Source organism: Ochotona princeps, chromosome 21, assembly GCF_030435755.1.
Source record: "Ochotona princeps isolate mOchPri1 chromosome 21, mOchPri1.hap1, whole genome shotgun sequence".
In the NCBI taxonomy this organism is placed as follows: domain Eukaryota; kingdom Metazoa; phylum Chordata; class Mammalia; order Lagomorpha; family Ochotonidae; genus Ochotona; species Ochotona princeps.
Window position 1 is genome coordinate 24795955 of NC_080852.1, and position 15142 is coordinate 24811096.

The 15142-nt window shown below is 51.9% G+C and overlaps 1 protein-coding gene and 1 pseudogene across 2 annotated transcripts; one reads left to right on the forward strand and one right to left on the reverse strand.

Moving 5' to 3' along the window:
* Positions 1–681: 681 nt before the first annotated feature.
* Positions 682–4946, reverse strand: GLYCTK (glycerate kinase). Of its 2 annotated transcripts, XM_058678875.1 has the most exons (5): positions 4265–4946; positions 3474–3889; positions 3118–3269; positions 2010–2185; positions 682–1763 (listed from the first exon to the last, which is right to left on the reverse strand). In XM_058678875.1, the coding sequence occupies exons 2-5, from the start codon at positions 3848–3850 to the stop codon at positions 897–899; spliced, it is 1572 nt and encodes a 523-aa protein (XP_058534858.1). In that variant the 5' UTR covers positions 3851–3889; positions 4265–4946; the 3' UTR covers positions 682–896. The 2 variants fall into 2 exon arrangements, with proteins under 2 accessions (XP_058534858.1, XP_004581836.1); XM_004581779.2 differs by lacking the exon at positions 4265–4946 and having other exon boundaries at positions 683–1763; positions 3474–4152.
* On the forward strand, positions 4926–13898 carry LOC101521613 (CCHC-type zinc finger nucleic acid binding protein-like; annotated as a pseudogene).
* The last annotated feature ends 1244 nt before the right edge of the window (positions 13899–15142 follow it).

Below are 15142 nucleotides of genomic sequence, written 5' to 3' on the forward strand. Positions count from 1 at the left end.
TATGTGATTTTACTGCTCACTCATATAGGGATTGGAGCCGTGGCGCACGGCGGGGACAGCCAACGGAGGGCTCTGATCCTGAGCAAGCGGGCCAGAGAGCAATGGAGATGGGGTGCCTCCCTCTCCCAAATAATGCTGCTAATCAAGCCAAGGTCACCATGTGCCTCTTTCCTTGCCAACTTCTGCCCAACACAGGAAGGGGCAGGGGGCTGCTGGACCCCATCACCGCAGGGAGGCAGCAACCCTGTCAGCTCCTCAGAGGCTAAAGGCCATCCCAAAACACAAGGGATGCCTCCTACAGCAGGCAGCACACACCCACTTCTACCAGCAGGGACTGAGAAGCCCGTCCCTCCCCCACCCCAACAGTCACCAGGCTCAGTGGCCCCTCACAGGCTCCAGGCACGCAGATGAGACCAGCCCATGGCATGCCCGGGAGGGGGTGTGGGAGGAGGCGCTGGAGTCAGGCCTGTCCCAGGGGCTCCCCAAATCTTTCGTCTGAGAGAAGATCCACCAAGAATCGGCAGTGCAGTCTTTATTTTCAGTCTCTCCTGTTTCACTTCACCAGGAAAAAAAAACCCAGACTGAGGGGCTCGGCAGGGGTACTGCCCAGGGGGAGCCCAGGGACAGAGATCCAAACATATACCTTGATCTTTGGGGGTTTTGGGGGCCATGGCAGGGAAGTAGCGGTAGGGGGAGCCCCCATCTTCCAGGCTGGAAAGGGGGGAAGGTTAGGTAATGGATGCAGAGCAGAGGTCCTGGATGGCTGGTGTGAGTCCCAGCCAAGCAGCTAGCACCAAGGTGACAGGCTATGAGGTATAGTGAGGCCTGGGGACCAGCTCTGGTCTGCCACTGCCCTCCAGGCCTCCTGATTCCTAACGAATATGTGACCTGTGCCATCAGTGAGGCCGCAGGAACAGCAGGTGGATGTCCATGACATTGGTACCTGTCATCCCTGTGTGTAGCAGGTGCGTCCCACCCCGAAAGTGACAGAAGAAGCTGTGGGAGTCATTGTGGTCTAGGAAGGTGGCCACGTCCAGGCCCTCAGCAGCAGCCTCCCTGGCAAGGTCCGCTGTGACCCAGGCCCCAGCAGCCTCAGTGGGCCCATCCTGCCCATCGGTGCCACCACTCAGAAATAGCACATCCAGGGACCCCAGAGGCCATCTTCCCAGTTCTGCTCCAACGCGCAGGGCCAACTCCTGGTTCCGACCCCCCTTGCCTGAGCCCTGTAGCTGCACTGTGGGCTCGCCACCGGCCAGCAGGCAGACGGGACCCCCGGCTCCGGCCAGAGCCTCCAGGGCCTCCTCCATGTACAGATCTGAGAGCTGGAGTTCGGCCGCCAGTTCGTGGAGTTTCACATCCTCCTCCGTTGAACACCCAGCTGTGGAAGGGACAAGGCGAGCACCAGCTGCCCGGGCCAGCAATACATAGAACTGGGCTATGCTTTTCACATCACCCTGTATGGCCGCACTCAGCACCACGGCCTGGGAGCCTAGGGCCTCTGCCTGCCGCTGCGCCTCTGCCAGCGCAAGCACGTTGGAGCCAATGATCATATTGAGGACGTGACCACAGGTATGTGGCCCATGGGGGTCAGAGTCGGCCTGGGCAAGTACCGTCTTCACAGAGCGTGGCAGGGCAGCCCGGAGGCCATAGTGGTTGAGGATGTGCAGGCAATCTTGTACACTGTGAGTGCTGGCCACTGTGGGGCCACTGGCGATCACTTCCATTGGGTCACCCACCACGTCTGACAGGATCAGGCTTATCACCTAGAGAAGGGCCGCCCTGTGAGCCTCTGGCCACCTCCTTTGTGTCCCAGAGTCCACAGTTCAAACTGCCCCCTGGGTAGCTAAACACCCTCATGCTACTCTTCCTTGTCTCCTTCCCAGGGCTGTACCCAACTGGCCCTGTGGACTCACCCTGGGACCCTGCCAACTTGTATGCTATTCCAGGCTTTCATTTCCCTGACATGGGTACCTGCCCAAGGCTACCTGGGGAAGAAGCAACTTACGCACCTGAGCAGGGTAGGCGGCCCGAGCCAGCCCCCCACCCTTGAGGTGTGACAGGGCCTTCCGGATGGTGTTTAGCTCCTGGATGGTTGCTCCACGGGCTGCCAGCAGTTTGGTGAGCATCTGCTTCTCATCCAGGGTGACAGGTGGGATGGGGGCCGGCAACAGGGCTGAGCCCCCACCTGCAAAAATCAGTGAAGGCCTCAGGCAAAAAGGACATTCAGAGCCAGTGCATCAACCAAGCAGCAACAGACAGACCCTCAGGAAGTGGGGCTATAAAAGTGGGGTTAGGGTGCCCCCGTGTGGACACAGAGTGTGTGCACTGTCACCAAACCCTGGCCACCTCATTTGGCAGACAGTGCTCTTATCTCATGGGACCCAGATCCCAGTGGGTGGTGGATAAAATAACTATTCCAAAAGAGCCTGGATAGTGAGGGCCCAGTGTGGTAGCCTAGTAGCTAAGTCCTTGCCTTGTATCCCATATGGGCGCCAGTTCATGTCCCAGCTACTCCACTTCCCATCCAGCTCCCTGCTTGTGGCCTGGGAAAGCAGTGGAGGATGGCCCAAAGCCTTGGGACTTTGCACCCACATGGGAGACCCAGAGGAAGCTCCTGGCTCCTGCCTTCAGATCAGCTCAGCTTCAGCCATTTTAGCCACTTGGGGAGTGAATCAGTAGATGGAATATCTCTGTCTCTCCTCTCTGTAACAATCTGACTTTCCAATAAAAAAAAATTTAATAAGTCTTTAAAGAAAAAAAAAAAGAAAGAAAAAGCCCTGGCCAGGAGGCAAAACAAGGGCAGACCACAAAGCACCAAGGAGGGCTCTAGGGGAGGTAAAGACCTGGGTTCCAGCTTAAGGTGATAGCAGAGCTCTGCTGATGGGTCAGGCCATGCAGGAGATGTGCCCCTGCTAACCTCTACCACACATCAAGGGCTATTCAGGGTGCAGCCCACGGCTCAGAAGAAGCCAGACAACTAGACCAAGGCCACCCAGGTATGAATCACCAACCTGACCCCAAATTTGCCCTGGGGCCCCACGACCTCAGACCCATTTCTCTAAGATCGGCTGTGTGCCACAGCACCACTGCTTGTCCTGAGCCAACCCAGCCCCGCACCTGAGATGAGCACCAGCAGCAGATGGTCGGCTGTGAGCCCCTCGGCCAGCTGCCGGATGGCCAGGGCAGCCCGCAGGGCGTCACGGTCCGGGAGGTTGTGCTCCGCGCCTTCGAATACCTGGATGCGGCTGTGAGGCTTCAGCAACATCTCCCTGAGAGCAAGAGATGGGGTGGTGGGCTACTCTTTCCCCACCTGACTTCTCGTTACACACACAGGTGGAGGAGGCACAAATGCAGGTGCCCACTGTTGGCCATCCTCAAGCCAGACGGGGTTGGGGGTGGGGAGGCAGCTGGTAAGGGAGGGTCCAACCTGGGACACTGGGGAGCAGCCCGCGCCCCCACCCCCAATTCCTTACTGTCTGCCGGCTTGCTCCATGGCAGTGCGGATCCCCTTGGGAACGCTGATCACACCCTGCACGATATGCTGGCCCAGGAGCTCTTCAGCAGCAGCCGCCATGCCCAGCACAGCCTTGCCGAAGCCCACTAGGTAGAGGTTCTGGTGCAGCTGAAAGCTCCGGTCCCTCACCTTCAGCTGTCTGCCGTCAGGGTCCAAGGATAGAACCCGACGCAACATGGGGCCTGGCAGCACCGCGCCCACCGCACTCTCAAAAACCTGCTGCGCCTGCCCTGCCAAGGCCATGCCGCTAGCTGGCCGGGCCACGAGTTGCCCCCAGAAGAGTGCACGCCAGGGGGCTCGAACCAAGCGGGGCAGGACCTGCAGGCCTGTGGCCATGCCCCAGTGCTCTCAGCACCACCTCACACCCATTGCAGCCTAGAGGGAAGAGAGAACCAGTGAGGAGTCTGTCGCAAGGCTGGAGATGGGAGGCCTCCCGTGGACCCTGGAGATTCCACTGTAAGAAGGAGCCATCCAGTAGCCTAAGGAGACTTCTAGAAGCCCATAGCCACTGCCCCTCAGCCAAGACTCTTCTGCAGACCACACAGCACCCCACTGAACACTGCACCAAGTTCAAAGTTCCTCTCAGCTGGGCTGACCTGGGTAACCCTCTTAAGCAGGGAGTTAATCATTTATGGCAGAACAACCCCACCCCTTTTCTGTCTGCTGCCTGGCCCTTTTTTTTTTTTTTTTAAACCACTTTTGCTGCCAAAAGGCTGCTGCCTGTCCCACCAGCTCTCTGGGCCCACTGACCTTCGGCCTGCTTCAGGTCACTGACTCGTGGGATTGGGCTGGGGAGCTGGGAATGCAGATCTCATGGTGATACTAACCGGCTGGACACTGAGCACGTTTCTCAGGCTGCAAACAGACTGCCCTTTTACCCACATCACTGGCCAGACCCAACCTTGCCCAAGAACACCCCCCTCCTGGCTCTGAGGGAACAAGCCCTAGTCACACCACCCACGGCTGTGAGTGCCCAGCGACTGCAGCAGGCCAAGGCCACGCACATCCACCGTGGACAACATCATTTTCCCCATTGGGCAGAGGTGAAGGTCAGGAGGCTGGTCCGGGTTCAAGGACAGTAAAACAGTTAAAGCATCTGTAAGAAAGCACTGACTTTCACTAAATACCTCCCAGAAAAGCTGAGGGCTGCCCCCTCAGTGCGTGTGCACGCTGCGCGGGAACTGGGCTCCAGTCCCCAGCCCCTCAGCACTTTCTGGGGGACCTCGGGTGCCAAATGATAAGGCGGAAATTAAGGGCAAGGCTCTCTCTCGACACTACAGGGAGACTTCCTGCCGCTGCCCAGTGCGATGCAGAATTCCAGACACTCGTTTATCCCACAGCCCAAGCGCACAACTTCTAGACTTCGGTCGTCTAGCCTGCAGGACCGTCGGCTTCCACCAAAAATCCCAGCATGGGGATGCACCAAGTCGGGGAGGCGCCACTTCCGGCACCACCCGCCCCGCCCCCGCTGACGGACCGGACGTGACGCCTTCCTGGAGCGGGGACGGCTTCGCCTTATGAGGGAGATACTGCTGTGTAGTACCACGGAACGCGGACAGAGGCCTGCCACCTCCAGGAACCGTGTCGCCCGGCCCCGGGACCGATTCCTAGAGGCCTTGCGGGTCCCCGGAGCGCGAAACTTACCGCCTTATAGTGGGCCCCCCCGGCCGCCACAGCAGGAACCGGAAGTGCTTGCGGCTGGGCGGGCGGGGCCGAACCCGGAAGTGTGGCGGTGGGCGGGTGTGTCTAGAGGGCGGTTACGGCAGGGAGGCCGTGGCGGGAGTTCCTTATCGGCTCCCCGCTGGCCAGCAGGGAACTGGGAAGAAGTCAGCTTCAGGCCTGTTTCTTGTGCCAAGATGTTCTCACGGGAGTGCAGCAACCCATCCCTTTACGTTTCCTGGACGAGATCGTCAGTCCTTATGTCGTCTGTTGGGCGCCTGGCCCTGGACAGGCACGAATGAGCCGAGAATCGCTGCTGGCCCGAAGCCCACCCCTTCAGGAGCCCTGACTAATCACGCCACTGTTCCGGGATACCCTCCCCTTCCCTGCCATGCAGCATCCGTTGTGTTCTGTGACCTTTGGGGGCACGCTGCCTGTCACATGCGTGACCAACCCCTGGACCTGCCTCGCCTTCCCTGCTGACACCCTGAGCCTGGCGTGGGTTGCACTGTTTTCCCCGGGGGAGATGGGGAAAGGAGCAGAGCAGCACAGCTCACAGGACAAATGTCCTAAAACCTACAAAACGACTCGTGCACACCTATTCCTTTCCCCCAGCTGGCACATTTCTCCAAGGTCGCTGAAACAGACCGTGCTGGGGTCAGGAACAACTTGCAGGGCTCCTCCCTGGATTTTCCTTCCCTGCTGTGATACAGCTTTTTTCTTTCTTTTTTTTACATTTATTCATTTTTATTGCAAAATCAGATATACAGAGAGAAGAAGAAACAGAAGATCTTCCGTCCAGTGATTCATTCCCCAAGTGAGCGCAATGGCCGGTGCTGTGCCGATCCCAAGCCAGGAGCCAGGAACTTCCTCCAGGTCTCCCAAACAGGTCCAGGGTCCCAAGGTCTTGGGCCATGCTCAACTGCTTTCGCAGGCCACAAGCAGGGAGCTGGATGGAAAGTGGAGCTGCCGGGACTAGAACTGGTGCCTGTATGGGATCCTGGTGCATTCAACACGACTTTAGGCTACCGCGCTAGGGCCATGATACAGCTTTTAATTTCCTCAGTCTCTAACCAACAACAGTGCCTCTTCTGCCTTCTTGAACTGTTTAACGTGTAGCCTGTAAATGCCTACACATTTGTAGTAGTTGCCGTCTTCCATCAAGGCATCAGTCGCCCTTCCATCAGACACTTAATTTTTTTTTTTTCATTTTTGTGCAAGACAGAAAACTACTAGCCCACACCCTAAATGTCCACAGCAGCCACAACTGAATGAGGCCAATACCAAGAGGCTGGAACTCAATCTAAGTGGGTCTCCCATGCACAGGCTGCCTCTTGGGACACCCACAGCCAGAAGCTGGATCAGAAGCAATGGAGTGGATGGTGACTTGAGCTAGGCCTTCTAATGTGCGATGTGGCATTTAGCTACTGCAGATGCTTGCGCTAATGGCTGCCTTGTATATACACCAAAAGGCACAGTGCGATGAGTGAGAAGTGGTACTTGGACTTGGGAAACTCTGCTTCTTCGACTGCCTTCTCACATGGCTATTAGGAGGGAGAATGTGTACTCCATTGGTTTAGTAATAGAGACTCTCACTGAGAGACACTATGTGCTGTTCCAGAACTGCTCTGGCAACAGGAGACTCATTGTACCCGCTTGAAATCTCCCTTTGCCAACCTTACGCTAGTCACAAAATAAATGCATTGGGCAATAGCAAGATTTCTATGCCCAGTGAACTGAAATTCTTGGTCTAATTCATATTTCTACTGCCAAGGCACAAACACTAGCTGGAATTTTTTTTTTTAAAGATTTATTCATTTTATTACAGCCAGATATACACAGAGGAGGAGAGACAGAGAGGAAGATCTTCCGTCCGATGATTCACTCCCCAAGTGAGCCGCAACGGGCCGATGCGCGCCGATCCGATGCCGGGAACCTGGAACCTCTTCCGGGTCTCCCACGCAGGGTGCAGTGTCCCAAAGCATTGGGCCGTCCTCAACTGCTTTCCCAGGCCACAAGCAGGGAGCTGGATGGGAAGTGGAGCTGCCGGGATTAGAACCGGCGCCCATATGGGATCCCGGGGCTTTCAAGGCGAGGACTTTAGCCGCTAGACCACGCCGCCGGGCCCTAGCTGGAATTTTTTTAAAGATTTATTTTTATCTTAATTGCAAAGTCAGATATACAGAGAGGAGAGACAAAGAGGAAGATTTTCCATCTGATGATTCACTCCCCAAGTGAGCGCAATGGCTGGCGCTGTGCCGATCCAGAGCCAGGGGCCAGGAGCTATTCCAGGTCTCCCACACGGGTGCAGGGTCCCAAGGCTTTGGGCTGTCCTAAACTGCCTTCTCAGGCCACAAGCAGGGAGCTGGATGGGAAGCAGGGCTGCTGGGATTAGAACAGGTGCCGGCGCCCATTTGAGATCCCAGCGCGTTCAAGGCGAGGACCTTAACTGCTAGGCCACCGCACCAAGCCTGCCTTTTTCTTTTTAACTAACTTCACAGGAGAACAGTAAAGTGTTCAGCTGCTGAGTGCTGCAGAGCATAGGTAGTAAGGCCTTCACAAAAGGAAAAAAAAATATATATATATGGTAGTGGGTGGAAGTTGAAGGCTTTGGGAAGCAATGGAATTCAGGCCCGAGAAAGCAGGCCTGCCCCAAGTGTTTCCTGGGACTGAGAGTAAATAGGTCAGCGTTTTGTAGTGGGCACTTAGGGCAATGAATACCAATTTCAAGTCTGACAGTTTCACTTCAAAGAATTAGTTGTGCTTGTGGGAAAAGCTGGGGTAGAGGAGGAAAAACATTCCCCTTCCCCTCCTTGAGTTCACTGGCTGAGGCCCTATAAATTAAACCGATAAAGGCCCGGTGCTGTGGCCTAGCGGCTAAAGTCCTTGCCTTGAATGCCCCGGGATCCCATATGGGCGCTGGTTCTAATCCCAGCAGCTCCTGCTTCCCATCCAGCTCCCTGCTTGTGGCCTGGGAAAGCAGTCCAAAGATTTGGGACTCTACACCCACGTGGGAGACCTGGAAGAGGTTCTAGGTTCCCGGCTTTGGATCGGCACAGCACCGGCCTGTTGCGGCTCACTTGGGGAATGAATCATCGGACGGAAGATCTTCCTCTCTGTCTCTCCTCTCTGTATATCTGACTTTGTAATAAAAATAAATAAATCTTTAAAAAAATATAAATTAAACCAACAAAATGCAGATCCTCGGGGTGGGGGTGAGGGGGAAGAGAGTGATTTCACATGCAGTGGAGGGCCTCCCAGAAATGAAGTGAAAACCCTGGAGAAGTGAGTGGATTGGAGAGCATGTAGACCCTTTTTAGCAAGGACTGACAGGTTATGGGGACTTGACAAGGCAAAAAGGAATGTGAGCTCCTAGGAGTGGTTTGTGTGTGCCAAAGGTAAACATGCAGGGAACAGTGCTGGAAGATAAGCATAGTTTTAGCAAGGTTGATTTGTACAAATTTGGGTCACTGTCAATCGCCTATCCCCAAGTGATAAGGATGTTTTCCTCTTCCTGGTGCTGCAAGGGCACCTTTCTAATGAGAGATTTCAGCTCTGCTTTAGCAGAAAGGAGAGAGCAGACAGTCCTTCCTGCGTGTGCTCTTTCCCACATACCTTCAGCTCAAAATAACTCTTACACCAAAGTGGCAGATTTTCGAGTGGCATATTCTGCCTTCCTTCAATGGATATGAAAGATATTTTACCTACAGATTTCATGAGCGTTTAAGTCATGTAAATATCCGCTGAAGGGTAGGCATTTGGCTTGGCAGTGAAGACACCAGAGTTTGGCTTCAAAAACAACCTGTAGCCCCTGACTCCCTATTTTTGCTAATTCAGGCCTGAGAAACAGCAATGAATGACTCAGAATGCTTAGTCTCTGCTACCCACCAGGGAGATTTCAATTAAGTTGCCAGCTCCTAGTCCTAACCCCAACCCAACTCGGGCCATTTCCTGTATCTGGGGAGTAACCAGATGTCTTTTTGTTTGAAAAATGTATTTATTTGTATTGCAAAGGCAGTTAGAGAAGAAGAAACAGACTTTCTGTCTGCTGGTTCACTTCCAAAATGGCCACAACAGCCAGAGCTGAGATGATCTGAAGCCAGGAGCCAAGAGCTTCCTCTGGGTCTCTCATGTGGATGCAGGGGCCAAAAGGACCTGAGCCATCCTCCAGCCAAGACATGGACTAGCACCCATATGGGAAGGATGTGCCACTGGCAGAGGCTTAGCATACTACACTATGGTACTAGCTCCTAAATTGATCATTTTTTAAATTAAAAAAAAAATTTATATTGGAAAGTCAGGTACACAGAATGAAGGAGAGACAGAGAGGAAGATCCTTTGTCCACTGATTCACTCCCTAAGTGGCTGCAGCAGTTGGAGCTGAGCTGATCTGAAGCCAGGAGTCAAGAACCTGCTCTGGGTCTGCCACACCGATGCAGGGTCCCAAGGTTTTGGGCCATCCTTGACTGCTTTCCCAGGCCACAGACTGGGAGCTGGAAGGGAAACAGGGCTGCCGGGATATGAACTGGTACCCATTTGGGAACCCAGCGCATGCAAGGTAAGGACTTTAGCCACTAGGCTACCATGCTGGCCCCTAAATTAATAATTTTTAAAAGATTTATTTATTTTGGGCCCGACGTGATAGCGTAGTGTTTAAAGTCCTTGCCTTGCACGTGCCAGTATCCCATCTGGGCACTGGTTCTAATCCCAGAGGGTCCCATTTCCCATCCAGCTCCCTGCTTGCAGCCTGGGAAAGCAGTTTAGGACAGCCCAAAGCCTTGGGACCCTGCACCCGTGTGGGAGACCGAGAAGAAGCGCCTGGCTCCTGGCTTTTGACTGTGGTCACTTGGGGAGTGAATCAACAGAGGAAGATCTTCCCCTTTGTCACTCCTCCTCTCTGTATACCTGACATTTTAGAAAAAGTAAAATCATTCTTAAAAAAAACTGTGGAACTAAATGTGGTAATTGATCAGAACTACTTCTAATTAAATCCAGTTTTCTTCCCTTCTAGGTACACAGGGGGATGGCATCTCCTGGCCCCCTTGTGGTCAAATGGAGTCATGCGGCTAATTCGGCCCAGCCGATTTGGGTGTGAGGTGGATCATTTCTGCGCATTAAATTGTCCATGCAAGACCTTCCTGAGCATTCTTTCCCTCAGACCCGGCTACTTTCCACGTGGTGGCTTTCCTGCCAGCCTGAGACCCTGAGTGTGTCTGGCGGGAAGAGTCTTGCTGCCATTCCACAAGCGATTTGTACTGAGGGGAATCTTTTGAGGCTTTAGGACTCTGAAATGTGGGGGTTTGGGCTACCGCAACATAACTTAGCTTATTTTGGTGTTACTTATACTTTATCATCTTGCAACTTAGTTTCAAGAGCTGCCTTAAGAAGTTTGATCAAGGAGCCAGGTGCACTAGCCAAGTGATTAAAGTCCTCTCCTTGCTTGTGCCAGGATCCCATATGGACTCCAGTTCATGTCCCAGATACTCCACTTCCCATCCAGCTCCCCACCTGTGGCCTGGGAAAGCAGGTGAGGATAGCCTAAAGTCTTGGGATACTGCATCCACATGGGAAAACCAGAAGAAGCTCCTGGCTCGTAGCTTCGGACTGGCCCAGCTCCGGCCACTGCAGTCACTTGGGGAGGGAACCAGTGGACAGAAGATCTTTATCTCCTTCTCTCTCTGTATATCTGCATTTTTAATAAAAAAAAAAAAAAACTTTTTTTTTTTTTTAAAGCTTGATCAAGGGGCCCAGTGTAATGGCTCAGTGGTTAAATCCTCACCTTGCAAGCATGAGGATTTCATATGGATTCTAGTTGATGTCCCAGTTGTTCCACTTCCCCACAGGGAAAGCAGTAAAGGAAGGCCCAAAGCCTTGGGACCCTGCCCCAAACTGGGAGAACTGGAAGAGTCTCCCAACTCCTGGCTCTTGGCTGCTGGCTTTGGATCGGCTCATTTCTGGCCACTGCACCCACTTGGGAGTGAACCAGTGCATGGAAGATATTCTATTTGTCTCTTCTCTCTGTAAATCTGCCTTTCCAATAAAAATAAATAAATCTTTTTTTTAAGATTTATTTTATTTTTATTACAAAGTCAGATATACAGAGAGGAGGAGAGATAGAGAGGAAGTAGAGCTGCCGGGATTAGAACCAGCAACCATATGGGATCCCGGCGCATTCTAGGAGAGGACCTTAGCCACTAGGCCATGCCGCCAGGCCCAAAAATAAATAAATCTTTAAAAAAGCAGTAGCAGCTTGATTGGGACCGGCACTGTGACAAAGCAAATTAAGCTACAGCCTGCATCATGGGCATCCCATAGGAGTGCCAGTTCAAGGCCCACAAGCTGCTCCACTTCTGATCCAGCTCCCTGCTAATGTAACAGCGGAAGGTGACTCAAGAAGCTCCTGGCTTTGGCCTGGCCCAGCCCTGGCCATTGCAGCCATTTAAGGAGTCAACCAACAGATGGAAAAGCTCCTTTGAGAGGGAAGAGTGCGTCTCTGGAGCTACTTTCACACTGTGCTGCCAGTGAGCTGCTCCCATCCTCACTATTGGCTCTCAAATGCTGAGCCCTGGGACAATGTAGGGTAGAGTGGCACTCTGAGGGGCTCTAACATCTTCCAGCTGTTTTTCACTTGAGCATGGACAAGGAGGAGTACAAGTCACCAGGAGGCAGCTCAGGTGTGAGCAGGCCAAGTAACTGACCAGAGGAGTCACTAAAACAGCATGGACTATCCCTCCTTATCTGTGCAGGATTGGTTCCAGGACCCAACCCAGCCCCATCCTGACCCATATAACCCCATATCTTAAGATGCTCAAGTTCCTAACAAAAAACGGCATATAATGGGGCCAGTGCAATGGCTCAATGACTAATCCTCCAACTGTAAGAACCAGCATCCCATATAGCTGCCAGTTCATGTCCCGGCTATTCCAATTCCCATCCAGCTCCCTGCTTGTGGCCTGAGAAAGCAATGGAAGGTGGCCCAAAAGCCTTGGGATCTTGCACCTGTGTGGGAGACCCCAGGGTGAGCACATGCTGGCTCCTGGCTGCAGATCAGCTCAGTTCTGGCCATTGCGGCCATTTGGGGAATAAACCAGGGGATGGACGATCTCTCTCTCTCTACCTATCTATATCTTCCTTTCCAATAAAAAATTAAATTAAAAAGAACATGGCATATTGTCTTATAACCCACCTGCACATATAATGGAAAAATATGTAAACAATATGTAGTATATTATTTAGGGAATAAAAAACAAAAAGGAAACACCTGTTGATATTCAGCAGATACAGTGATCCTGTTTTTGGATACTGGTTAAATCCAAGGACACAGAACTCAGGGACGGGTTTTAGAGACAGGGCCTGGGGCTCTGGAGGTCCCTCCTGCCTCTGGGCAGTCCAGGCTTATCTGGGAGGAACCTGTCTCTTTCTCACAGAACAAAAAGGCATTGTTTACCAACAATGGGCTTTGTTCAAAAAGCTGTGCCCTTTGCCCAGGGAACCCAGCTGGAACAGTGCAGAAGCTCAGTAAATCCTCACTCCAGTCCTTACTGTTTGTGTGACTTTAAGCAAGTTACCTAACCTCTCCAAACTTCTGAGTTTTCATGATTAAAATGGCCTTAAGGACTAGCACAATGGCTCAATTGGCTAGTCCTCTCCCTGCAAGTGCTGGGATCCCATATGGGAGCCAGTTTGTGTCCTAGCTGTTCCATTTCCCATCCAGCTCCGTTTGTAGCCTGGAAAAGCAATAGAGGATGGCCCAAAGCCTTGGGACCCTGCACCCACATGGGAGACCAAGAAGAAGCTCCTGGCTCCTGGCTTTGGATTGGCTCAGCTCCAGCCATGTGGCCACCTGGGGAGTGAACCAGCAGATGGAAGCTCTTTTTCTCCTCTGTAAATACGCCTTTCCAATATAAATAAATAAATAAATAAATAAATAAATAAATAAATAAGTCTTTAAAAACATACACACACAGCTGCCTGGCGAGCCGTTGTCTACAGGCCTGCGTCTGAGTCTCCACTGCCACAGGCTCGCTCAGAAGCCTAAGTATTTCAAAGAGCAAACGGCAGCCGTGAGTAGCAACGAGTGCTTTAAGTGTGGACGATCTGGCCACTGGGCCCGGTAATGCTCTACTGGAGGAGGCAGTGGTCGTGGAATGAGAAGCTGTGGCAGAGGTTTCCAGTTTGTTTCCTCATCTCTTCCAGACATGTTACCGCTGTGGTGAGTCTGGCCACCTTGCCAAGGTTTGTGATCTTCAGGAGGATGAAGCCTGTTATAACTGCGGTAGAGGTGGCTACATTGTCAAGGACTGCAAAAAGGACAAGAGAGAGCGGCAACGGCGTTGCTACAACTGCAGCAAACCGGGCCACCTGGCTCGTGACTATGACCACGCCAATGAGCAGAAGTGCTATTCGTGTGGAGAATTTGGACACATTCAGAAAGACTGCACCAAGGTGAAGTGCTATAGGTGTGGTGAACCTGGCCACATAGCCATCAACTGCAGCAAGACCAGTAAAATCAACTGTTACTGCTGTGGCGAGTAGGGGCACCTTGCACGGGAATGCATGATCAAGGCCACGGCCTAATTATTTTCCTTTGTTGCCCCTTCTTTTTCTGATTGATGGTTGTACTATTTTCTCTGAATCCTCTTCGTTGACCAAAGGTTGGCAGATAGAGGCTCCTCCCAGGTCAGTGAGTTTTACTTGCCATGTAAAAGGAGGAAAGGGATGGAAAAAACAAAAACAAAACAAAAAAAGACTTTCTTCAGTTAACTACAAAAAAAAGTTAGTTTGGTAGAGCTGTTATGTATAAAGCTTTGTTAAAGAATCCCCTTTCCGCGCCCCTGGTGAATGGGACTGACAAAGGGGAAGATGGAGTCCGACCAGTACACCCATGCTGGGCTTCCCATGCAGGAGGTAAAACCAATTCTGGACATCCTTATGAACTTCCATAAATAACTTTAATTTTAGCATAATGATGACCTTGGATCATCTGACCTCAGTAGCTATTAAATAACATCAAGTAACATCTGTATCAGGCCCTCATAGAACATACAGTTGAGTGGGAATAAACAAAATAAAGACAAACATGCATGTTGGTGGCTATGTCAGAGAAATCAAGATCAAAGCCTAAACAACTTCATCACAGCGCTGATGCTGCACATACAGATGGTGATGGCACAGGTATAGAACACATGTTTGCAAAGACTTCTAAAATCCAGAATAAACATCGATGCCCAGGGTTGGCACAACTTGGAGTTATTCAGGAATTGCAGAGAAATGTGTTTTCACAGAAATCAAGATGTTATTTTTGTATATTATATCACTTAGACAACTGTGTTTCATTTGCTGTAATCAGTTTTTAAAAGTCAGATGGGGGTCCGGCACGGTGGCCTAGTGGCTAAAGTCCTCACCTTGAACGCGCCGGGATCTCATATGGGCGCCGGTTCTAATCCTGGCAGCTCCACTTCCCATCCAGCTCCCTGCTTGTGGCCTGGGAAAGCAGTCGAGGACAGCCCAGAGCTTTGGGACCCTGCACCCACATGGGAGACCTGGAAGAGCTTCCAGGTTCCCGGCTTCGGATCAGGACAGCGCCAGCCATTGCGGCTCACTTGGGGAGTGAATCATCGGACGGAAGATCTTCCTCTCTGTCTCTCCTCCTCTCTGTATATCTGATTTTGTAATAAAAATAAATAAATCTTAAAAAAAAAAGTCAGATGGAAAATGCAACTGAAGTCCTAGAAAATTGAAATGTAATATTAAACTATTCCAATAAAGCTGCAGGAGGAAGGGTAGTTTGACTAAAAACACAAACATACACACACAATGAGCTTAAGACTGTTGAATAAATGAAGTGCACATACAAAACCTTCATGTTTTATCTGTAACACTTTGGGGCTAGACCAGCTTCATACATGTACAATCCCTGGGAAACCACATTCAGAAAGGACTTTGCAGTAATGAGTTTAAGGCACCCTA